General features: G+C 46.0%; 1 protein-coding gene across 1 annotated transcript in view; it reads left to right on the top strand.

Annotated features, from left to right (window-relative positions):
* Nucleotides 1–26,029, top strand: part of LOC141088609 (proton channel OTOP1-like) — a 66,011-nt gene extending 39,982 nt beyond the window's left edge. Inside the window, exons 4-6 of the mRNA XM_073574752.1 lie at nt 2,228–2,358; nt 21,913–22,772; nt 25,287–26,029. Coding sequence (XP_073430853.1) covers nt 2,228–2,358; nt 21,913–22,772; nt 25,287–25,466 — 1,171 coding nt within the window. The 3' untranslated portion in view covers nt 25,467–26,029. The remainder of the gene's footprint in view (nt 1–2,227; nt 2,359–21,912; nt 22,773–25,286) is intronic.
* The last annotated feature ends 238 nt before the right edge of the window (nt 26,030–26,267 follow it).

Below are 26,267 nucleotides of genomic sequence, written 5' to 3'. Positions count from 1 at the left end.
TCTGCCTGAATTGTGCCCGTTCCGGGATGGTATAGTGCAGCCATTGTCTACCTATGTTGTTACTACCAATTAATTGCAATCAATGTGGATAATCTTAAATTGTAGGTTCCTAGAATGGTGGCATGTTGTGAAATCTCTCGTTCCTTGAATCAAGAATAGGAATAGAGAAAAAAAAACACGAAACATGAGTCTTTCTCTTAATAAACCTGGACCTGCTTATTGAAATGACCCAGACAATGTAATTGTAATGCGATACAAAGCGCCATGAACTATACATATACGTAATGTGAAAAAAACAATTCAATGAATAGCATTCTGTGTGGTGAATAAGTGGTAAAGTAGCCATAAATGTCAGTAATTGTGAGGTGAAGAACCAACCCAAACGCTCGTTGTTCAACTAAACAAATTTGCACACAGACAGCTTCTTAAAGTGGCTGAAACCAACATTGCAACTTATCGCCAACACCAACTTTGAGAGACAGAAATGAGTGATATGTATGGCAATGCGCTCAGCACAATATTTTTTACACATAGCCAGACCCCCAAACCTGTCTTTTTTTGTGTGAACATACAGAAATATTACCCCTAGTGAAGACCTTCAATTTTCATACACAGTATAATGCCCTCTTTATATACCCCCATACAGTATGAGGCATCAGGTAGCCCTCCTCACACACAGAATAATGCCCTAATAGTATGATGCCCCCAAAATTCCCTTTACACACATTATGATGCCCCCACATGATGGCTCCACATGGTATCTGCCACAGTGCCGCCCAAATATTTTGATACCCCAACAGTGCATTCCCATACATTCACAGTATGATGCCCCCACATATAGTTTAATGCTCCCACAATGCCTCCCTCACACAGTTTGATACCTCCACATTGCCTCCCTCACAGTTTGATGCCTCCATAGTGTACACCCCTAATAGTGCATTCCCTTACACAGGCTATGATTCCCGCACATTATTTGTCCCATACACAGTAATGTCCCCACAAATAGTTTGATATCCCCACAGTGCCTTCCTCACACAATTTGATGCCCCTACAGTGCCTTCTTCACACAGTTTGATGCCCCCACAGTGCACACCCCTAATAGTGCATTCCCTTACACAGACTATGATTCCCGCACATTATTTTTCCTATACACAGTATGATGTCCCCACAAATAGTTTGATATCCCCACAGTGCCTTCTTCACACAGTTTGATATCCCCACAGTGCCTTCTTAACACAGTTTGATGCCCCTACAGTGCCTTCTTCACACAGTTTGATGCCCCCACATTGCACACCCCTAATAGTGCATTCCCTTACACAGACTGTGATCACCACACAATGCTTTCCCCACACGCTATGATGTCCCCACAGTGTATTCTCATGCACTCAGTATGATGATCCTAGAGTGCCCCATCCACGTATAATGTAATGCCCCCACAGTGCTTCCTAATGCACATAGTATGATGCCCCCACAGTGCCCCGGCACACAGATGAGGCTCCCACAGAGCATGATTCCCACACATTGCACTGTGCACACATTAGTGGTGCTTCCATAGTGTCCCCAGCACAGTATGATGCCCTTCCCACATTATGATGTAACAGGCTGTCAATAAAAGTGCTGGGGAATCAGTACAGCTGCGATCTCTGTGTAGAAATTGAAAAAACACGTGTGCTCCAGCATTTCTATAAAATCTTCTAGTTTCTTTTATAAACGTTTAAAATATTCTTGTGATTCAACAAAAAGGTAAGAAAAAAACATCCTTAATTCTGAGAAGAGCAGACTGTCTTTCATTACATGTCTCACACAGGCAAAAAAACCTGTCCTAAGCTACTGTGGGAGTGTGTTCTTCTTTCCTCTGTATGTTGCTGCTTCCTTACGATTGGGAAATATCATGCCTGGGAAGAAGTACACACCCCCAAAGAAAAATCTCTGGTAACATCCAGTTGGGCTTGTCATAAATTAGTGCCTAACTTTACAAGCTAATATCTCCACAACAGAAAGAAGAAATTAAAATATAATAGCAATGATTTATTCAGCCTTTCAGTCACCATTCTATGATGTAGCCAGTTTAGCATGCTCAAACTGGTGAAAGGTCCAGATGTCTATTCAAAACAGTTTGTGTAATACATAAGCCTGCAGCTGTTGTGTACTTTGACAATATCTAGTTCCAGATGTACAGCATCCATTCACTGTATCTTAATAATGTTCCATTTTATTCTGTTTTTAGGTTTGGTTTAATCCACGCTGTATATACAAATTTACTGCTGTGGGTCAGTGCGGTGGCCACAGAATCTGATCATCAGCTAGAGGAGCATATGGGCAGACTGAATTCATTGGGCTTTGTTAACATAACTCTAAGTAAGTTAAAATACTGAGAGTCACTGAAAGGACATTCAAAATGACAACCATGAATATGTAGTATATATTCAGTAAAATTCAATTTATCCTCTACTAATAAGAACGGAAAGGTGCCAACTTATCAGATATCCTGGAGTATTGGATATATGCCTCCCAAAGGTCCCAGATTAAGTGGGTCTATCTCAGAATTGAAGAACTGTCCTTGTCTCCTGGGAAGTTGACAGCTTTCATTGATATCATTGTCTTTAGAACTTGTATGAAAGTCTGATGTACTTTTAGTTCATAAAGAACCAAAAACAAAACCTCTAAAACAATATTTTATTGATGATTAATTAAAAACATTTTCCAGACACATAAAAATGGGGTATTGCAAGGAAGTATGGGTATGTGAGCAGTCTAAGGGGTAAACCAGTCAGACGTTGTGCCTATATAGCCCTAGTAGGCCCTATAGGCTAATGGCCTACCTGTCAGCTGAGGTTGGTATCCTAAATGAGCGATGTGGCGCCCCCGCTCCTCGACGGCTGTCCCTTAATTCCATAATTATTCCCTGCATACTAATAATATACACAACAGAAGTTAGACAGATCCACTTTGGACCCAGTATGTGGATCAAGTGATTTTGTGAGTCTCTCTTCTATATATTAATATATCTCGTAGAGCTATAAATGCTAGGCTCAATATTCATTACAGGAGTATGCCTCTGTCTATTGTGCAGCACAATATTGTACTAGTGTACGGATGAATAAACAGAAAAAAATGGAGGTACCGTGTCCTTAACCTCTAATAAGAGGGTTGTCCCCTCTATGGAGATCAGTAGCCTACCAACATACAAATACAAATGTATACTAACAATAGGTCCATTCAAAAAAGGTAGATGATCAAAAAAACACTTAAAGAAAGTTCTAAAATGCTGTTCTGCAGAGTAATATACGCTAACAAGAAATAGCCCAAATAACTGGAGTATACCAGCAAGTCTACTCAATTGGAGGCAAACATGACCAAAAGTGGATATGGCAAATGATAAGATCCACCAGCACATTGTCCTGTAATTCTATCAATTAGACTCTACTTATCTGTCCCTTGTCCCAACGCGTTTCTTCCCCTGTTTCTTGGGGTTCCTCAGGGGACTGTAAAATACCAAGACCCTAATAGGTCCATGAGTCAATTCAGGATGTTTTATAAATCCTGTGAGACAGATTTCCTTGTTGAGGAATAGCAGTCTTACTTCAATCAATTTACCCACCTCTTTATCCGGTCCTACAACAGGAAGTTCCTCTTCAAACTTAATCTCGTGTGATGATGTTTTCCTGTGTCCCGGATACTTCCGGTACCATGACAGGACACGACCGTGATGTCAATCAATTTACCCACCTCTTTATCCGGTCCTACAACAGGAAGTTCCTCTTCAAACTTAATCTCGTGTGATGATGTTTTTCTGTGTCACGGATACTTCCGGTACCATGACAGGACACAACCGTGATGTCATATCTGGTGTGTCCAGGGTGCTGGAACGCAATGCGTAACAGGCTGCTCATTTATGACGCTCACTCCTAGTCTGGACTGAATTTAGGTGCGGCGTCATTTCAGAGATGAATACACAGGTGGATACAGAGTATACAGAGGTGGAGCGCAATTGCGTTCCACCAATAATCATCATCATCACGATATGTATTTTATCAACCCAGAATAGAAACTGTATAGTAACAGGCCGTTTCCACTTTCCCATAATATGGGTTAATCCTTGACTATTTTTAGACAGTCAAATACAGATCAAATAGGAATATCCTCTATGAACAGTGCAATAGGCTGTACATATATATATATATATATATATATATATATATATATATATATATACAGTGCTGTGCAAATTAATTGGGACAAAGCATTTTTTTAAGTAAAATCGTAAGTTGGTTGCCAGTCAGTGATTCAAACCAGTCTTAACTGCTTTGAACAGGTGTGAGTATACAACCTTGAGTAACAAAATGTGGTTTGACTGGTTTTAGTCAGAAAATAACAGCTAGCTGCCCCCTCAGCTTCAGCTGAGAGCTTGTTTCTGTGAGGAGTGGTTTAGTGTACTTTTTCTCTCAGTGTGATTTGTGCCTGTAAAAATGGATGTTACTCCACGGAAGAGGTCTAGAATTATTACTCTTAATGAACATACAAGTCTGACTGCAAGATAAATTGCTTCCACCGTTGGTATTGGAAATTCTACCGTTTCAAGAATAATTCGCAGACACAGTGAAACTGGATCATTTTCTCCAAAATGAAAAAGGAATTGTGGAAGAAAAAGGATAACGACACCAAGAACTGATAAAACACTTATCAGAAATAGTAAAATTAATGCAAGAAAAACAAGTAAAGACCTCCAAAGAGACTTGTTCGCTGCAGGTATTGATATTAGCGATTCGACTGTACGGCGCAGGCTTCTGGAAGTTGGTCGGAGGGCAACAAAGCCAGTAAAGAAACAACTTCTGACATCTCCAATGAAGGCAAAACGACTCGCATGGGTAAAAAAATATAAATCTTGGACAACTAGCCAGTGATGAAACCCATCTTTTTGTTCAAGGGTACAGAGCAAGTGTAGTTAGAAGAAGCAAAAATGAACCATTGCGAGCTGATCATATTCAACAAACTGTAGGGACATTCCAACAAGATTTGGCTCCATGCCACAATTCCAAGTGTGTAAAGAAATTCCTGGAAGAAAATAAAGTAAAAGTGCTGGACTGGCCTGGCAATTCACCAGACTTAAATCCTATAGAAAATTTGTGGAGCATTGTGAAGAGACATCTTGGCAAAATGGACTGTACAACCAAAGAACGCATGATAAACAGTGCCATACAAGTGTGGTTCCATGATGAAGAATTGAAGAATTTATGCAAAAACTTGGTAGAATCAATTCCAAAACGCATGGAAAATCTCATATCTGCCAAAGGAGGACATATTTCTTAGTAAAATTAGTATGTAACAGTGCATTATAACATTTTATTACTAAATATTCAAAAATATGTGTTTTTTTGCTTTGTCCCAATTAATTTGCACATAACTGTATATACTGTATATACACACACAAAATAGTAGATAGAGAAGGGGGCTCTAAGAAAAATTAAACTCTAACATAGATATCTTAATAGAATCGAACAAATCCAGACAGATTAAATTGTATAAAAATATAGCTAAATAAAGCTGATACTTGAGCTCTTCCCATAATAAGAAAGTCAGCCTAACAAATAGCAACAAATATATATGTCTCATAGAGCCATTTATTTATGTACCTGCACATGTCCGAAAGATTATGTTGGCAAGACATAAAGATGATTGAGAGTGCGTATTGGGGAACATTTGGGTGTTGTTAGGAATAAGAGAGAGAACCTCTATGGAGGTTTTGCTTTTGGTTCTTTATCTTTGTATTCTTCGACCTCTTGGTAGCATCTATTTCTCCTTACTTTTTTTGTACCTTTAGTTCAAATGTATGCAAAAATATGAATCCCTCTAAAGGGTTCACAAACTTTCTAGCCCAACTGTATGTGTCTCTATGGTTACAGACTACAAACTAATGCTGTGGATACCAATGAAAACAATTCGTCAAGGTACATGAAGTATCTAAAGTCTACATAAGCAATCTAAGAATAGTGTTGTACCATCTAATACTACTACTTAGTATGGTTCCACACCAAAGGAATGTCATAACAAAGGAGGAAGAAATGCATGATGAACGGGTGTAATATAAACAAATATTTACTGAGTACAAAAAAGATTAAAATTCCAAAAATGTTATTTGGCCAAAAATAAAAATATAATATGAAACATCCAGTACAGTAGATGCAGTGCACCACAACTAGGAAAGACTGGGAAATCTACCAATTATTTAAGGGTAGAATAGAGAAATACCTCATTACCTTAGTTGTGGTGCAACGATAGAAACCCTAACGCGCGTTTCGATGCTGTGCCTTCTTCTGGAGGAGTCAAGTGCTATGGGTTGTCTGTTCTCCAAGTAATGTCCTTCCCAATTCCATCTGCTCCTCCTTCCTACTTAACTACATAGAATTTGTCATTTTTTTAAAACAGGAAAAATGTCCAATACATGTCTGTGAGTGGCAAAAGTATGTGAACCTTTACTTTCAATATCTGTTGTAATCCCCTTTTGCAGCAATTTCTGGTCATTGTTGATTAGTTTTGCTTCGTGGAATTGTAGCCGCCCTTTACTTCCTACAAAATATCTTCAACTATGTTATGTTGGTGGATTTTCTTCCATAAACTGTTTGTTTTCATGTCATTTCATAACATTTCCATAGGACTAAAAATCAGGATGTTAACTTAGCCATTCCAAAATGTTACTGTTATTCTTCTTTAACCATTTGCTGATAAAATTTTAAATTCACTGCTCTATTAACTATGGCAAGTTGTCCTGTCCCAGATGCAGCAAAACAGGCCCAATCCAGGATGCTACCACCATGTTTCACACTTGGTATGAGGTTTTTAACCTGTAATGCAGCGTTTTACCTTCTCCAAACGTGACACTTCTATTTTGGTCTCATCCATGCGCAAAACAATGTTCCAATAACCTTCTAACTTGTGCAGGTGATGCTTAGAAAACTGCTGATTGGCAGCAATGTTGCTTTTTGGGGAGCAGTGACTTTTTCCTTGCAGTCATGGACACGACATAAGATACTCATCATATATCGAGAAAGGGATAAAGGGGTTGTGTTGTATTAAATGGGTAAAATTGTAAAGTGCTTTTTAAAACAAACAACTTTGAAGTTTACCTCTTATTAAAAATCCTTCCAATTTTCAAGAATTTTTAATTTTTCTCTTTTTATAATTGTAATTCTTGTTGAAAGATTTTTAAATTCAACAAAGAACAGATTTGGAAAAAGGAATAAAGATTAGCAGATTTGAATGAAATCAAAGTAAATCAGCTTTGTGATATAGGTGCAACATATTGTTGTAATGTAAAAAAAAGTCACACACACATATATATATAAAACTCTGGCAAAAATTAAGAGACCACTGCAAAATTTTATAAAAATCAGTTTCTCTACATGTCCGACAGCCATTCCATTCCAGTGTCAGTTGAATTCCTGAATTCCAACCAGAGTACACCTCATTCTACTTAATGTACTTCTAATTAGGTGATCACCTGAAACAAATCTTATTTAATGAAGGAAAGTATAAAAAACCCTGCTGTGGTGTTCACAATCCTCTATCAATAGGAGAAGGTGGATGGCAAAACAAGTGCTAGTAATATCCCAAAAGTAATAGGAATGAAAAAATAACTTTTGACCATGCCAAGGGAGCTGAAAAGAAAATTCTTGAGTGAGTAAAAGGCTCAATTCTGGCTTTACTAGCAGAGGGATACAGTGAGCGTCATGTTGCCTCCAGTCTTAAAATTTCTAAGATGGTAGTCCATTACAGCAAAGTTAAGCAGCAGACACTGGGGACAACAAAGCTACAGACTGGCAGAGGGCGAAAACGACTCTTCACTGACCGGGATGACCGTCATTTTATTCGAATGTCACTCGGCAACTCGCAGGATGACATCAAGTGACCTACAAAAGGAATGGCAAATGGCAGCTGGGGTGAAGTGCACGGCAAGAACAGTTTGTAACAGGCTCCTAGAGGCAGGGCACAAGTCATGTAAAGCTAGAAAAAAAGCCTTTCATCAATGAGAAGCAAAGGAGAGCCAGGATAAAGTTTGCCAAAGACCATAAGGATTGAACCATAGAGGACTGGAGTAAGGTAATCTTCTCTGATGAGTCTAATTTTCAGCTTTGCCCAACACCTGGTTGTCTAATGGTTAGACAGAGACCTGGAGAGGCGTACAAGCCACAGTGTCTTGCACCCACTGTGAAATTGGGTGGAGGATCGGTGATGATCTGGGGATGCTTCAGCAAGGCTGGAATTGGGCAGGTTAATCTTTGCGAAGGATGTATGAATCAAGCCACATACAAGGTTATCCTGGAAAAACAGTTGATTCCTTCTGCTCAGGCAATGTTCACCAACTCTGAGGGCTGATTTTTCCAGCAGTACAACGCGCCATGCCACACAGCTAGGTCAATGAATGTGTGAATGAAGGACCACCACATCAAATCCCTGTCATGGCCAGCCCAATCTACAGACCTGATCCCCATTGAAAACCTCTGAAATGTAATCAAGAGGAAGATGGATAGTCACAAGTCATCAAACAAAGAAGAACTGCTTAAATTTTTGTACCAGGAGTGGCATAAGGTCACCCAAAAGCAGTGTGAAAGACTGGTGGAAAGCATGCCAAGACGCATGAAAGCTGTGATTAAAAATCATGGTTATTCCACAAAATATTGTTTTCTGAACTCTTCCTGAGTTAAAACATTAGTATTGTCGTTTCTAAATGATTATAGACTTGTTTTCTTTGCATTATTTGACGTCTGTAAGCACTGGTTTTTTTTTTAATTTTGACCATTTTTCTTTGTCAGAAAAAAAATACAAAATTTATTGCTTGGAAATTCGAAGACATGTTGTCAGAAGTTTATAGACTAAAAGAACAATTTACATTTTACTCAAAAATATATCTATAAAGAGAAAAATCAGACAAACTGAAAATTTTGCGGTCTCTTCATATTTGCCAGAGCTGTATATATACATATATATATATATATATATATATATATATATATACACACATATATACAGAGAGAGAGAGATAGACATATATGTACACTGCTCAAAAGAGTAAAGATAACACTTAAACAACAGAATATAACTCCAAGTAAATAAATCTTCTGTGAAATCAAGCTGTCCACTTAGGAAGCAACACTGACTGACAATCAATTTCACATGCTGTTGTGCAAATGGAATAGACAACAGATGGAAATTATTGGCAATTATCAAGACACCCTCAATAAAGGAGTGGTTCTGCAGGTGGGGACCACAAACCACATCTCAATACCAATGCTTTCTGGCTGATGTTTTGGTCACTTTTGAATGTTGGTTGTGCTTTCACACTTGTGGCACAGGTACTGCAGCTCATCCAGGATGACACATCAATGCGAGCTGTGGCAAGAAGATTTGCTGTTTCTGTCAGCGTAGTGTCCAGAGGCTGAAGGTGCTACCAGGAGACAGACCAGTAAAACAGGAGACGTGGAGGGGGCCGTAGGAGAGAAACAACCCAGCAGCAGGACCGCAACCTCCGCCTTTGTGCAAGGAGGAACAGGAGGAGTACTGCCAGAGCCCTGCAAAATGACCTCCAGCAGGCCACAAATATGCATTGTCATGTCGGCGGTCTCGGCTGCACCCGCTCCCGCCCCTCCTCCAGCGGCAACCGCCGCCACCTCCTCCTACCGGCGTCCTCGTCGCGGCGCGCTCCCACGCTCTGCCTCCCCTCCTGTCACGGCACCGCGCTCCTTCCTTAGGGCACGCGCGCGCACCAGCGTCCCCTCTTCCGCCTACGGGGGGTGGCGCCGGGGGCGGCACGTACCGCCCGCTTCCGGACCCTAGGGTATTTTTGGCACGCTCTCTATGCAGAGGACGCCTGAGTGTTGCTGTGCGCTCGCCACGCTGCGCTTTGGCCCCCTTCCGGTTCCTATAGTGCCGGCTGTTTCCTGTCTGTCTTCCCCGTGGCTTCCAGCCCCCGGCTCTGCATCCTTGTTCCCAGTGTTCGTTCACCCTGCATGACCGCTCTGTTCTCCCTTCTGGTACCCCCTTGTTTGCTTCCTCCCGGTCCTCTCCCCTCTAGTACCTGCTCCCTGTCTGTCTACCCATCCTGTAGTCCTGTTAGGTCCTCTACCTCTCAGTCCAGTACTCCTGCCTATGGGCGCCTCTTGTCCTTGAGCCGCCCCTCCTGGTACCGGCTGTCGCGGTTCTGTCCTCGGTAGTCTTGCCCCAAACGATCCCTGTATAGGGGTCGGTCTTCACCTGGAGCGCTCGACCCCCGGGGCTCCAGATCCGCGACCCAGAGGGTCCACTCTCGGACGTCCTTTTCTGAAAAACGTCACAGTACACTCAGGCCATGGACCCCGCCGGTGCCACGGCTGCCACGCAGAAGGAACTGTTGTTCCTGCGTGAAAATCAGGCCCGAATCATGTCTTTTATGAAGTCCATGGACACCCGTTTGTCCGCTATGCAGACCTCTGACCCCGGGCATGCTCCCCTCCTAGCCAGCCTGCAGCAGGAGCTCGCGCAGCAGTGCGATGCCCAGTCCCACGTTTTGGGGTATATGGCGTCCATCGATGACCGACTGCTTGCCTTGCAGTCCGCTGCGGTCGTCTCTAACCCTCCCAGGGACGCCGTCTCCTCCCCGCCCCCCCGCCTGGGTAAGCCTCCCAGATATGGTGGAGATCCTAAACTTTGTCGGGGCTTTTTAAACCAGTGCAGACTGCACTTCGAGCTGTTGCCCCAACAATATCCCACGGATCGCGCCAAGGTGGCGTTCATAGTATCCCACCTCGAGGGAGAAGCCCTGTCCTGGGTGAACCCTCTATGGGAGAGGGATGATCCCGTCGTAGCGAGTATCCAGAACTTCCTGGAAACATTTCGTAGGGTGTTTGACGAACCCGGCCGCTTTGCTTCTACCACAGAAGCTCTCTTTAATCTCCGCCAAGGGTCGCTTACTGTGGGGCAGTACGCCATCCGTTTTCGGACGTTGTCGTCAGAACTCGGATGGAATAATGAGGCACTTGTGGGTGCCTTCTGGAGAGGCCTTTCCAGCAAGATTAAAGACGAGCTAGCCGGTCGGGATACCCCCACCTCTCTGGAGGACCTTATAGCCCTGGCTACGCGCATAGACCTCCGTTTTTTGGAGCGCTCGCGGGAATCGGTTAGAGAACGCAGACCCTTCAGGCTATATCAAGCGCCCATTCCACGCTCTGCTGCTCCCTCTACTAGCAGCGTCCCCGAGCCCATGCAGGTAGATCGGGTCAGGTTGACTGAGCAGCGTCGCAAAGAGAGGATGACTAACAGGCTCTGCCTGTACTGTGGTGGGGCTAATCACTTCATCCGCACTTGTCCTGAGAGGCCGGGAAACGCCTCCACCTAGGTCAGGTAAGAGAGGTCTCCCTAGGTGATCATAATTCCTCTCTGCCTCTTACCCTTTCAGCCTTAATTGTTTCAGGACGGGAGCGCAGATCTGTGGAGGCGTATGTGGACTCGGGTGCGGCTGGCAATTTCATCCGGCAGCAAGAGGTGGACCAACTTCAGATTCCGGTGGTTATCCTAAAAGACCCACGGGCTATCACCTCCGTCGATGGAACACCCCTTCCCGGGCTCGTTACCAGGATCACGACCGAAGTGGACTTACAAATTGGAGCGCTTCATTTTGAAAAGATAGCCTTCTATGTGCTGCCTAAATTGTCTCACGCTGTCCTCCTCGGATTACCCTGGCTTCGGCTGCACGAGCCAGTTGTCGACTGGCGCTCAGGGGAGATCCTCCGCTGGGGGTCAATCCTGCCACACTCGTTGTTTGCAATCCGTCCTCCATCCTCGTCTCCTGCCTACGCCGACCAATCTCACGGGTCTCCCCGCACCGTACTACGCGTACGCCGACGTTTTCAGTAAAAAAGAAGCGGAGTCTCTGCCTCCGCATCGGGCCTATGACTGCCCTATCAACTTGCTTCCTGGAGCCACTCCGCCCAGGGGGAGGACGTATCCCCTATCTCCAGCAGAGACCTCGGCCATGACTGAATACATCCGGGAGAACTTGGCGAAGGGGTTCATCCGAAAGTCCTCGTCCCCAGCTGGTGCAGGCTTCTTCTTTGTTCGGAAGAAAGACGGATCTCTTAGACCATGTATCGACTACCGGGGCCTGAACAATATTACAGTTAAGAATCGATACCCACTTCCACTTATCCCAGAACTCTTCGACCGGCTGAGAGGGGCTCGAATCTTAACGAAGCTGGACCTGCGGGGAGCCTACAATTTGATCCGGACTCGCGCAGGCGACGAATGGAAGACGGCCTTCAATACCCGTGATGGTCATTATGAGTATTTAGTCATGCCGTTTGGTCTCTGCAATGCTCCAGCTGTCTTCCAGGAGTTCGTTAACGAGGTGTTTCGGGACCTTCTGTACACTTTCGTAATACTGTATTTAGACGATATCTTCATCTTCTCGCCTGACCTTTCCTCCCATCGGAGAAGCGTACGCATGGTCCTGCACCGTCTCCGGGAGAATCACCTCTACGCCAAGATTGAGAAGTGTCTCTTCGAGCAGACCTCGTTACCCTTCTTGGGTCATGTCATCACAGATTCCGGTCTAAAGATGGATCCCGAGAAACTCTCGGCGGTACTCAAGTGGCCCCGTCCTGTCGGAATCAAAGCCATCCAGCGTTTCCTCGGATTCGCGAATTATTACCGACAGTTCGTGCCGCATTTTTCCTTGTTGACCAAACCTATCTCGGCCTTGACTCGCAAAGGAACTAAGCCTGATCACTGGCCCTCCGAGGCGGAAGATGCCTTTCTGGCGCTGAAACGCTCCTTTGCAGCAGCACCGGTCCTACATCGGCCGGTGGCCAGTAGGCCTTTTGTTCTTGAAGTGGACGCCTCTTCCACCGGAGCTGGGGCGGTCCTCTCCCAGGGAGTTCCCCCTGGACGTCTGGTTCCCTGCGGGTTCTTTTCCAAGTCCTTTTCCCCAGCAGAGTGCAACTACTCCATCGGAGATCGGGAGTTGCTGGCCATCAAGATGGCTCTGGAAGAGTGGCGGTACCTGCTCGAGGGGGCTGTGCACCCCTTTACCATCTTCACGGACCACAAGAATTTGGCCTATCTGCAGTCCGCCCAAAGGCTCAATTCCAGACAAGCCAGATGGGCCTTGTATTTTTCTCGATTCGACTTCCAGCTTCACTTCCGGCCCGGTAATAAGAACACCAAAGCAGATGCACTTTCCAGATCTCTACAGTCGCCAGAAGAGGACGAGAACCCCTCGTATATTATCGAGCCTGCCAAAGTGATCACCGTGGCCCCGATGAACTTTTCTACTCCTCCACCAGGCAAGACCTTCGTGCCTCAAAATAAACGTCTGGAGGTGTTGCGCTGGGGGCACTCCTCCAAGGTTGCGGGGCACGTGGGGTCCAAGAAGACTCTATCGCTACTCTCACGTTATTACTGGTGGGCCACCCTTCGCCAAGACGTGGCAGATTTTGTTGCCTCTTGCCCAACCTGTGCGCAGAACAAGGTTCCAAGAACTCTGCCCTCCGGTCTTCTCCATCCGTTGCCGGTGCCGAAGGCCCCTTGGCAGCAAATTGCCATGGACTTTATAACCGACTTGCCCTGCTCAGCTGGTTGCACCACCATCTTAGTCGTGGCGGACCGCTTCTCTAAGATGGCTCATTTTATCCCCCTGGCCGGGCTGCCCTCTGCTCCGAAGTTCGCCGAGATCTTCATCCATCAGATCTTCAGGTTGCATGGTCTTCCCCTACGGATTGTGTCTGATCGAGGGGTCCAATTTACTTCTCGCTTCTGGAGGGCGCTATGTCAGCTTATGGGTACGTCCCTCGACTTCTCCTCCGCCTATCACCCGCAGACCAATGGGCAGGTAGAACGGGTTAACCAGGACCTAACAACTTACCTGCGCCACTTCTCCAATGCCCACCAGGATAACTGGGTCTCTCTTCTACCCTGGGCGGAATTCACCCATAATAACCACCCCAGTGAGTCGACCACCAAAACTCCGTTCTTTGTGGTTTCTGGTCGCAATCCTGGTGTTCCACTACCCTTTGTCGCCTCTTCAGGAATTCCCGCAGCTGATGCCCTCGCCACTGAATTTTTGAATATTTGGAAGGAGACCAGAGAGGCTCTTGTGAAGACCAGTGCCCGAATCAAAAGACATGCAGACAAGAGACGGAGGGACCTTCCCCCATACCACCCTGGTGATAAGGTCTGGCTCTCAACCAAGCACATCCGCTTGAAAGTTCCTTCCTATAAGCTGTGTCCTCGTTACATCGGTCCCTTCGAGGTACTAAAACGCATCAATGAAGTGTCTTACATACTGAGGTTGCCGGCTTCACTCCGAGTCCCTAACGCCTTTCACGTGTCGCTCTTGAAACCTGTAGTTTTGAATCGGTTCCAACCGATCTTCATTGCCCCTCCTTTACCTATTGGGTCAGATGACATCTTTGAAGTAAAGGATATTTTAGCCATGAAGAGAGTCAGGGGGAGGACTTTCTTTCTCATTGAGTGGAAGGGATTTGGTCCTGAGGAGAGGTCTTGGGAGCCTCAAAAGAATATCAACGCTCCTCTAATACTAAAGAAGTTTCTGGCCAATCTCAGAAAGGGGGGATGTAAAGAGGGGGGTACTGTCATGTCGGCGGTCTCGGCTGCACCCGCTCCCGCCCCTCCTCCAGCGGCAACCGCCGCCACCTCCTCCTACCGGCGTCCTCGTCGCGGCGCGCTCCCACGCTCTGCCTCCCCTCCTGTCACGGCACCGCGCTCCTTCCTTAGGGCGCGCGCGCGCACCAGCGTCCCCTCTTCCGCCTACGGGGGGTGGCGCCGGGGGCGGCACGTACCGCCCGCTTCCGGACCCTAGGGTATTTCTGGCGCGCTCTCTATGGAGAGGACGCCTGAGTGTTGCTGTGCGCTCGCCACGCTGCGCTTTGGCCCCCTTCCGGTTCCTATAGTGCCGCCTGTTTCCTGTCTGTCTTCCCCGTGGCTTCCAGCCCCCGGCTCTGCATCCTTGTTCCCAGTGTTCGTTCACCCTGCATGACCGCTCTGTTCTCCCTTCTGGTACCCCCTTGTGTGCTTCCTCCCGGTCCTCTCCCCTCTAGTACCTGCTCCCTGTCTGTCTACCCATCCTGTAGTCCTGTTAGGTCCTCTACCTCTCAGTCCAGTACTCCTGCCTACGGGCGCCTCTTGTCCTTGAGCCGCCCCTCCTGGTACCGGCTGTCGCGGTTCTGTCCTCGGTAGTCTTGCCCCAAACGATCCCTGTATAGAGGTCGGTCTTCACCTGGAGCGCTCGACCCCCGGGGCTCCAGATCCGCGACCCAGAGGGTCCACTCTCGGACGTCCTTTTCCGAAAAACGTCACATGCATGTGTCTGCACAAACTGTTAGATACCAACTCCATGAGGATGGTCTGAGTGCTCGATGTCCACAGATGGTGGTTGTGCTCACAGCCCAACACCGTGCAGGACGCTTGGCTTTTGTCACAAAACACCAGGATTGGCAAAATCGCCACTGGCGCCCTGTGCTCTTCACAGATGAAAGCTGGTTCACATTGAGCACATGTGACAGATGTGACAGTCTGAAAATGCAGTGGAGAGCGATCTGTTGCAACATACTTCAGCATGACCGGTTTAGCAATGGGTCAGTAATGGTGTGGGGTGACATTTCTTTGGAGGGCCGCACAGCCCTCCATGTGCTCCCCAGAGGTAGCCTGACTGTCATTAGGTACTGAGATAAGATCCTCAAACCCCTTGTGAGACCATATGCTGGTGCGGTTGGTCCTGGGTTCCTCCTAATGCAGGACACCAGACCTCATGTAGTTGGAGTGTGTCAGCAGTTCCTGCAAGATGAAGGCATTGAAGCTATGGACAGGCCTGCCCATTCCCCAGATCTGAATCTGACTGAGCACATCTGAGACATCATGTCTCGCTCCATCCACCAACGTCACGTTGCACCACAGACTGTCCAGGTGTTGGCGGATACTTTAGTCCCGGTCTGGGAGGAGATCCCTCAGGAAACCATCCGCCGCCTCATCAGGAGCATGCCCAGGTGTTGTACAGTAGGGAGGTCATTCAGGCACGTGGAGGCCACACACAGTACTGAGCGTCTTTTCCTTGTCATGAGGCATTTCCACTGAAGTTGGATCAGCCTGTAATTTGATTTTCCACTTTGATTTTGAGTATCATCCCAAATCCAGACCTCCATGGGATATTTGGATCACCCCCAGAGCAGGTGGGGTTCCTTTACTCGGTACCGGGCTGTTGTCTTAAAGGGGAAGGGTTGCGGTGGCAGTAACCAGGTCCGTGGCCCTGGGTGTCCATGTAAAATAAGCGGAAATGGATAAAGTTTATGTGTAGACAAGTCTGTGATGCCACCTGTGGTACCTGGTCAGAAGAGGACCAGTGCTGCAGTGCAGATCCTCTGGGACAGATGGTGGGATGCAGCAGAGATGTAATAGCTCTCCACAGGCAGAGCTGTAGTCCCAGGGCAGCAGTAGATATTGAGGTAGATGGTGTAGTGTTTAGGCACAGAGATGTGGCAGTGCTGAAGGGGTTGACGCAGGAAGATGGCAGAGACACAGCTGAATGTAGATCCAATGCTTTACTCACGTTTCTGGCATAGACAGGTGCCTGTTATGAATGGGTCACCGAGGAGGTAAACAAGACCAAGCTAAGTTACAGAAAACCAGAGAGGTTGGTAACTACGTGGATTGCAGACCCCTGATCCTAACCACACAACTAACAGCAGCCGTGGAGCGTACCTACGATGATTCTAGACGCCTCGTCACAGCCGGAGGACTAAATAAGCCTAAAGAAAGAAAAGGGGAAATCTAAACTGCCCCAGAGCAGACCCCAAAGGAATAGACAGCCCCCACACATGTATTGACGGTGGGACAAGATGAAAGCACAAACACAGGTAGGAAAATAGGCTGAGCAAACGATGGGGCCCACACTAGCTAGAAAGGACAGGAAAGGAAAGATACTGTCTGCAATCACGCCAAAAGCCCTGCAAAAAATGTCCAACACTTCTGATATCAAAAAAACCCCTGAAGTCACTATATCAGCACTCTGGCATATTCTGAGAACAGAGCAAAAAGAGGCCAATCTAATAAGGGACAAAAAGCAAACTAGCACATACAATGACATAAGAGTGGAAATTCAGCACAGCCCCAGCCGGGGCTGACTGACCACACAAAAAACTGAATAGACCAAACCAAATGTGAACATAAGCAGATAACAACTTAGCTTGAGAAGGCAGGAACTGAGCTGGAAACTAAGACCTCAGGAGGCAGGAAAAAATCACCAGCATGGCAATAGGGAGTCGGCTGTCTTAAATCCAGTCTGAGACTCCAGATGTTCAATCCTCTTCCTCATTATCAGGTGGTAGGTCTCTGTTAATTAGATCAGCTTCACTACCTCCTGCCACCACCAGAGGGAGCCTGGAAAGAGAACTCACAACTCCTCTGTCAGCACAACCAGCTCCCTCACCAGAAACCAGAGGCAGACCAGAAAATGAGTTCACCACAGGTGCCCGCTTCAGAGCCATGTCCTCCAGGTGAGGGGCTCAGCCAACTCCCAGGCAGATGGAGTACACCCTTCCAGCACTCCCTTCCATGTGCCTTCTCTGAACGTCTCCTTACTAGCGCTAATCTGAAGTACTTGTAGTCATGAATTACACTCAAGTTCCTCATGACAGGCAGTTGCAGCCTACTTTGGGGACTCCTTACACTCATATCCCGGCTCACACACATTACTGCTGTGTTGTCGAGTCTTAGGTGGGAATAAAGTGGTCACAACTTCTGTTCCTCCGGTTTCTGCTGTAGGATCATTAGTATCACACACAGCCTCGGATACCGGCGCCAGGCCTTTGGCGCATTAAACTTAGGGAAGGGCTCTGCTCTAATCCCCAGCTCTCTCCTCCTTACATTCCGTCCTTTTCTATCTTTCTTCTGAAGAGCTGATCTTTCTCTTTCTCTATTTCCTTGCCAGCAGCTGCAGCTCACAGGAGGCTGCTGCATAAAGGTCCTCTCACTCCATCCCTCTCTGGGGATCTGACCTAATTTCCTGTCAGCTTTCCCCTCTCTAATGCAAACTTAGCTCCACCCACCTCCCAACACCCTCCACGAACAGGGGCCATAAAGGGTGCTCTGCTGTTCTAAGGTTTCCGTGCTGGGTGCAGGTTCTGGAGTCTGGTCAGGTGTCCCCATTTTACCTGGAGAGTGAGATACAACACCTCAGGAGGAGGTGCAGTACCTCTGTGGCGACTGAACCCTCAGGGGCGCCACATATCCATTTTGGTTTACATTAATAATTGTTATGTTTTATTGTTCTGAACACATTCCACTATGCAATGAATAAAAATTTGCAAATGGAATATTTCATTCAGCGATATCTAGGACTAGAAAAAGGCCCGATACTATTGCATCGGGAGTGTGGTGAAATGAACATCTGATGGCGGGCGGCTCAGCCAATGAGCGGTGCCGTGCGGCTTTGGCAGGGAATATTAATCCCCCACCCCGCCGGCTGAGCCAATGAGCAGTGCCGTGCGGGATTTGAATCCCCCACCAAAGCCGCGCAGCACCACTCATTGGCTGAGCGCCGTGGGATTCAAATCCCCCGCCCTGCCAGCAGAGCCAATGAGTGTTGCCGCACGGGATTTGAATGCATGCATGGCCCTCTCACCCCCCAATCCTGATATGCATGGTCCCCTCACCCCCAATCCTGATATGCATGGTCCCCTCACCCACCTATCCTGGTATGCATGGTCCTCTCACCCCCAATCCTGATATGCATGGTCCTCTCACCCACCAATCCTGATATGCATAGTCCCCTCACCCCCTATCCTGGTATGCATGGTCCTCTCACCCCCAATCCTGATATGCATGGTCCTCTCACCCACCAATCCTGATATGCATGGTCCCCTCACCCCCTATCCTGGTATGCATGGTCCTCTCACCCCCAATCCTGATATGCATAGTCCCCTCACCCACCTATCCTGGTATGCATGGTCCTCTCACCCCCAATCCTGATATGCATGGTCCTCTCACCCACCAATCCTGATATGCATGGTCCCCTCACCCCCTATCCTGAAATGCATGCTAATCTCACCTCCCTATCCTGATATGTAGGGTCCTTTCACCCCTATTAAACTGCACACATACAAATAAAAACAAAAACATACTCACCTTTCTTCCCTGTGCTCCAGCGCTGTCCCTTTCTGCCAGAGGCAGGGGGAGGAGCGCCGGAGTAAGCGCATGCCCATACCGCGCTGTCCGGCGCCATATTGCTGAAGGTACACTGCAAATGTGTTTTCAGTAAAATGGGGCAGGATAGTGCTATGTGCATGCGCGATTCCGACACCGCACTCCTGCCCCCTGGTCTCCAGTGAGAAGAGAAGCGTCGTGACAACGCTCCTCCCGGTCAGGTAGGTATGTAAGTAAGTAATCCCCCGCCCCGCCGGCTGAGCCAATGAGCGGTGCCGCACGCTCCGTACACCTCGTACACATGTGGCTATGCTCCGCACACCTCATACACATGCGGCTACCCTCCGCTCACCTCGTACACATGCGGCTTTGCTCCATACACCTCGTACACACACGGCTCCGCTCTGTACACCTCGTACACACACGGCTCCACTCCGTACACCTTGTACACACGCAGCTCAGCTCCGTACACCTCGTACACACGGTTTCGCTTCGTACACCTCATACACACGGCTCCGCTCCGTACACCTCAGACACACACGGCTCCGCTTCATACACCTCATACACACACGGCTCCGCTCCGTACACCTCATACACACACGGCTCCGCTCCGTACACCTCATACACACACGGCTCCGCTCCGTACACCTCATACACACACGGCTCTGCTCCATACACCTTGTACACATGCGGCTCCGCTCCGCACACCTCATACACACACGGCTCCGCACACCTTATACACACACGGCTCCGCTCTGTACACCTCATACAAACACAGCTTCGCTCCGTACACCTTGTACACACTCGGCTCCGCTCCGTACACCTCGCACACACACGGCTCTGCTACATCCACACTGTAAACCCCTCCTGACCCCACACATAACCTTCCCATCATCCAGCACCTTGACAACCAGCACAACAAAGTCCTGCGCATATGGAGGCCCCGATCATGTAACCCCTGACTCCTCCCCTCCTGTGACCTCATCACAGGTCCTGTGCACACAGAGCAGCCAGTGCCAGGCCAATTGCCACCTCCGGTCTAGCGGCCACATTGGTAGTCCACTATATTCTTGGGGTTCTGGGGTCATATCCTACCAAGGCTAACATGTATATACTTCTTGTGTTTGTGTGGGTGTCCTCCAGTTTCCTCCCACTCTCCAAAGACATACTGATAGGGAATATAGATTGTGAGCCCCAATGGGGACAGTGATGATAATGTCTGTAAAGCACTGTGGAAATAATGGTGCTATATTGGTGAGCTGTATACCACAACATAAAGTGTTGAGGGGACTACTAATCAGAAAAGGCAATGGGGATGCAGGTAGGTAGTAAGAGATTTGCAGTCCAGTGGCATGGCCCATGAACCATCAGTATGGATGCGTTGCTGACATGGATGCTGGATCAGGGTCATGCAAATATTTTTTGCTCAACTCTGCTAAGAATATTAAAACAAAACCCATTGCCCTAAGACATAGACACATAAGTGTGGCACAATCCCTCTAAAAATATCTTTATTGAAAATCATTTTTTAAAGATTTTTATAAAACACATATATGTAAACATAAAATCAATGCAAATGGGGTGCAGAGGCCACAAGCCAATAGCAACAATACTGGGACGTGTCACGCATAACAAATAACAATGTCATCCAATAATGCAATACAAGCAAAAACAAATAACCTGTCAGTGCTGTTAAAGATGACAAAAAAGTAATATAATCCAATCGTGTCTCAATGTCACAGTCACGGGGTTACCGCGACGAAGCGGAGCCAGAGGACCGCAGCGTCTGGTTGCTCCTGCTTTGGCGCTGAGAAGAAGCACTTCTCCGGTTTATTAGACATGTTTATTTCTTCTACCAGAACACGGGTTAATCGGCCATGTTTATAATCCCTGTGCTCAGCTGTGCTCGTTTAGCCACTCCTTTTCCCTATATAATCTGTGCTCTACTACTAATCCTTGTCAGAGTTAGCTTTTTGCTGCATGACTAAAGGAGGGATAGAAGTTGGTATGAGAAGGAGTGCTGGAGGAGTTATAAGCAACTGTTGTTTGGTTTGTATTCTTGGTAATTCCTTATCCTTTCCTATTTTTGGTTTCTTCCTCTTCCTGCACACCCTGGTGTATTCCTAGGTTATATGTGAGTGAATATTTTGTGTGCATGAAATTTTCAGTTTACCCTTGTCTTTGTCCCTCTGTTTGTCAGGTTGGTGTACTGCAGAGCACAGTAGTGCTCCCTTCTCCCTGAGTGAGGGAGGAGAACAGACAGAGGGCTAATTTAGGAGATAGGGCAAGTGCCAATGTCCTGGCATCTTCGCCATCTGAAGTATCCGAGCAAACAGGGCGAGCTAGGGTACCCCCTAGTGTTAGGGTCTGAAAAGGAGCCCCTGGTCCCAGGTCATCCGACAGTGGTGTCGTGACAGTCACATAATGAATGAATAAGGTTAATCTATTATAGATTTTAGCAGATCATACAATACTACATGATCACAGCTGTGTGTCACTGTGCCTCAATGCATGTTTCACCCTGCTATCAATCTTTTTGCTTAATGCTAGTGAAAATTTTAGTTGTCTCCATTTACATGCAAGCTATTGGTCTGCGGTCTCATGTTTTTTTTTCACACAGTCGTAGGTCTCCTTAATGACTTTATCCCATGTATACTATTGTAATATATATGCTTATCAGTAGCTTTATATTTACCACAATTTTATTTTATGTCCTTTAACTTACAGAAATAGACCACCCATCGTGTAACTGTAGCACGGATCTGTGTGAGAACTTTAGGAAAGGAATCTATTACATCTACCCATTCAACATTGAATATCAGATCTTAGCCTCGGCCATGCTGTACGTACTGTGGAAGAACATAGGAAACAATCTTGGACATTGTCATCATAGATCGAAGCTTAATTTTCGAGGGGTGGTCCCTGGCACCCTTTTAGGAGCCACCGTGCTAGCTGCAACAATTGCTGTCGTGGTAATATACCTGCTGAATATCGGACGATCTAAGATTAAAAGCGAGTCTGCTTTGTGTATCTTCTACTTATATGCCATCGCTGTCCTAAGCTTCATGTGTATAGTATCAGTAATTGGCATTGTGATATATAAGCTGGATAATATACGCACCGTGAAAGAGAAAAGCCCAGCAGTAAAGCTGGATGAAAGTCTACTGGTGGGATCGGCCACTGGATCTTGGATTACATCATGGGGCTCGATTATTGCTATAATGTTTACTAGTAGCCACCCTACTTATATCTGGTGCACTCTACCCTACTCCATACTAATGATATTAGAGAAATGCCTACAAAACCTGTTCATCGTTACATACATAAACCGAAAAGACAAGAAAAGTGCTAAGATACCGCACATGGAAATATCTGCACTGGCAGCTGACGGCAGCTCTTCTGCTGCAAGTATAGAATTCAGGAAAGGTAACGAAGACAAGATGCAAAATCTCAAAGACCACAACAGCCACAATGCCACAAAGCAAGAAGGCACTTCTACGCATAATAAACCTCCCGATTCAAGCCCAAGATTTAAGAAAGCAATCCTGAAAAACGTTACCATTGCTTTGTTTCTATGTAACATTTCCGTAAGTATATGGCAATATAAGCACAAACAAAACCTCCACAGAATATATTTAGGATTATATAATCAAGAAAAAAACCTGAAAACACAAAAGAATCCCTAAAAATTAGCTTTTAATTCAATCACTAAAAACATATAATAGTGGAAATAACTAAATACCCAGGGGGTCAAAGATCAGAGCCAAATAAGTAAAATCAATATTACTCGTGCATATAGTTATAGACCTTGGGGCAAAAAGCTGCCATACCCTAATAAGCTTTATTGAGGCCCTTCCTAACTGCAGAGGTTGGCACCGTAGTTGTTGACGATATGGCGCCCCCGATCAACGTCGGCGTCCCTAGTAACACCCTAGACCACCCTACGTATACAAAAATGGGGGACACAAAAAATAAACACACTCACAGCTATAATACCGAAAACACAAAAGTGAAGAGACAATTATTGTCTCGTGCAAAAAGTGCTATAGTGCTGTAAACTTATCTCGTAGCAGAAACCCATCGAAACTCAATTCTTATCTCGGAGTACGGGTTTATGCAGCTTAAATAAGACTTCTCGTAGTCAAAAAAGACTAACCTGCTGCAATAGGCAGACCCATAGAAAGAAATGAAAGAAATACCAAGAAAAAACATCTACAGAGAGATCAATATATAATAAACAGCACACATAAAAATACATTTGTCCAAATTTAAGGACCAGCACATAAAGTGATACAAACACTGCACATTTAAATGACAGGAATAGAATGCCAAATTATGTGTGTAGCAGCTGCAAATAAGCCAGGGATTTTAATCACCCAATAGATCCTGAGGCTAAATCCACCTCAAAGATTTACACATGGAAACAATACGCACCATATGCAACATTTAAGCAACAGAATACATGTAGAACAATATCTCATGAGGCTTAAAATAAAATCACCTCAATAGAACTTATCTCTCATGGCAGAGTTCAGGCACAGAGCACAAGGCAAAGTACGGTACCGAGCGTGAGGCAGCGTACAGGCACAGAGCACAAAGCAGAGTACGGTACCAAGCACAAGGCAGGGGACCTGAATACAGGGAGCGACTGAGCAGAGACCAAGCAGGCCTAGCAAGGAAGCACAACAATAATCAGGCACCTCCCAACGGAAGAGGCGGCCTGATATAGGGCAGGAGCTGGGAGACTTCCGGGTCAGGTCCTCCATGACCAATGATGGCTTGGCTGCAGACAGGACAGAGAAGGGTACGCACGCGTGCTGGGCATAGCCGTGCAGCCACAGGATCCAGTGTAAGAGGTGTGCGTGCGCACTAGCAACAGCACGCATCCATAGGGCTAACTGCGAGAGGCGCGTGTGCGCACTCAAGGCAACTCCCGGAGCGGCCGCGGCACAGGAAGAGGTGACGTCACGTGTGGGGTCCCGGGCCTTGGGGGAATGTGGCGAAAGCGCCATGACACGTACTTCTGGAATAGAGTTATTATGTCAATGCAAAATTGCTTGGTATATGTTACTGCAACTGTAGCGATGGCATCAATGCATTGAGAAGTTCTCAGCAGCCATTAAAATAGGTATATAACCAAAAAGCTATAGGACACTCTTAACCTAAACTGCACAGCAATCGTGAGCTTTCCCCCTATCTGAGGGTCGGTTCACAGCTGAGAAAATCAGTCTGATTATTGTGATCAGACTTTGGTCATAGTTTGATAAGAGAGGCATTAGATTTTCTCAGACGTGGAGATAGAAAAGAAAAGTTTCTTCATCTTTCTCCATTCTGTCAGTCAGTGACAATTGGACCGCACTTAGATGTCATCTGAATGTCGTCCCTTTTTTTTCATGGACCAATTGACTTGCGTTGTCAATTTTGATCCAACACGAATAAAATTCAAACATGTTTCTGATTTTTTACGCAGGCCACTTGGTCCAAGAAGAAAAAACGGACATGTGCACAGCCCCTTAGAATATGATATGCACTATCCAGGCTCAAACTGGCCCACAGGAGAACAGGAGAATCCTCCGGTGGGCCTCCAAGCAGGAGTGGGCTCTCCACTCCACCTATATGGAAAGTAGTTGACACAATACATTTATTTCACTATGTTTAGACAAGGTCATCATCTCAACATTCATTTAGCCAACTACCCTGTTTATTATTGTAAAGAAAAATAGGTAAATTTGTGAATGAGGGCAATGTGATATTTGCATGTAGCTGAACAGTGGGCCACCAGAGTCAACATTACTGATGGACCCTTGGCAACTCTCTCTGGCACTGGCTCTAGTTATGAAAACACAGAGAGAACTTGTACGAGAAAAACGGTTGTATGCACAAGCCCTAACAGATGTTGGCACATTTCCTCTTGGTTTGTACTCTCCTCGTTGAGATGTGGCTAATAAGGATTCCTTAGGGCAAAGCTCCCTTGGATAAATAGGCACAATGTTCTTCCTTCTGGAGGAGAGCTGTTTTAGACACAAACTACTATAATTTCGTAATACAGTTGTGTACTACTGTATATATACAGTACTAACACGTACAGTTTTATCTTCCAGCTTTGGATACCCCCAGCTTTTGGATGTCGCCCGCAGTACGATAATGGATTGGAAGCGGTTGTGTTTGGATTCACACCCTGGATTATTATTGTAGATATTGCTGTTCCATTTTCCATCTTTTACAGAATGCACTCTGCTTATTCCTTGTTTGACGTATACTGTAAAATAGGTTCTTTCTAAAAAGTCATGAAGAATAACCCCATAGAAACATCTCATTGTGCCCCATTCTCTAGTACTACTAAATGTTCTTTTTATCTTTTTTTTTAATGGCCCTTAGCTTGATCTGAGCCATGGCGACTTGATGGATGAACACTCTATAGGAAGATTGATCTTGTAGCCTAGATAGGTCCACCAGGGTCTTCTCCATCATTATCTTGATAGTATCAAGCCATCGAGTTGCTTGACTTCCTCTTCGCCTTCTTCCTTCTAATCTTCTGACAATGATGTCCTTCTCCAGTGATTGCTGTCTTTTTATGATGTGTCGAAAGTAGGCAAGTTGTAGCTTGGTGATCCTTGCTTCCAGTGACATGCCTGGCTTGATTGGTTCCAAATTTGATTGAATTTCTTCTAAATGTACGATGCCTTAAATAGTTAACGGATTGCTTACTTTTGTACAATTACTTTTTTGATTAAAAAGCCTCTCCCTCAATAATATCTTACACTAATTAAATGTTGTTACTCCGCCCCTAAAGATGAGCTTGTGTAATAATTATAATGGATGACTCAGGAGTCTGTTTGCGTGGAACAAGATAACTACAGGACACAGTTTTATAGGTGGTAAAATCTATATTATATTACACAGTGTTTCAAACAGGTACAGGAAAAACATCAAAGTCTATGAACACACAGTGTAGATATTGAATGCAACTTAGCAAAGTCTGTAGGTAACCTCAGAGGAAAATGTAATCAACGGAGCAGTCTGTGTAGCACAATTACACCTGAGGATGCTTCAAAACAAGTAAGTTCTTGGATATATACTGT

This window comes from Dendrobates tinctorius, unplaced genomic scaffold, assembly GCF_039654945.1.
Source record: "Dendrobates tinctorius isolate UK_male_01 unplaced genomic scaffold, ASM3965494v1 ptg000039l, whole genome shotgun sequence".
Lineage (NCBI taxonomy): Eukaryota > Metazoa > Chordata > Amphibia > Anura > Dendrobatidae > Dendrobates > Dendrobates tinctorius.
Note: the sequence above shows the minus strand (reverse complement) of the source record. Positions and strands in the feature narration are given on the sequence as shown.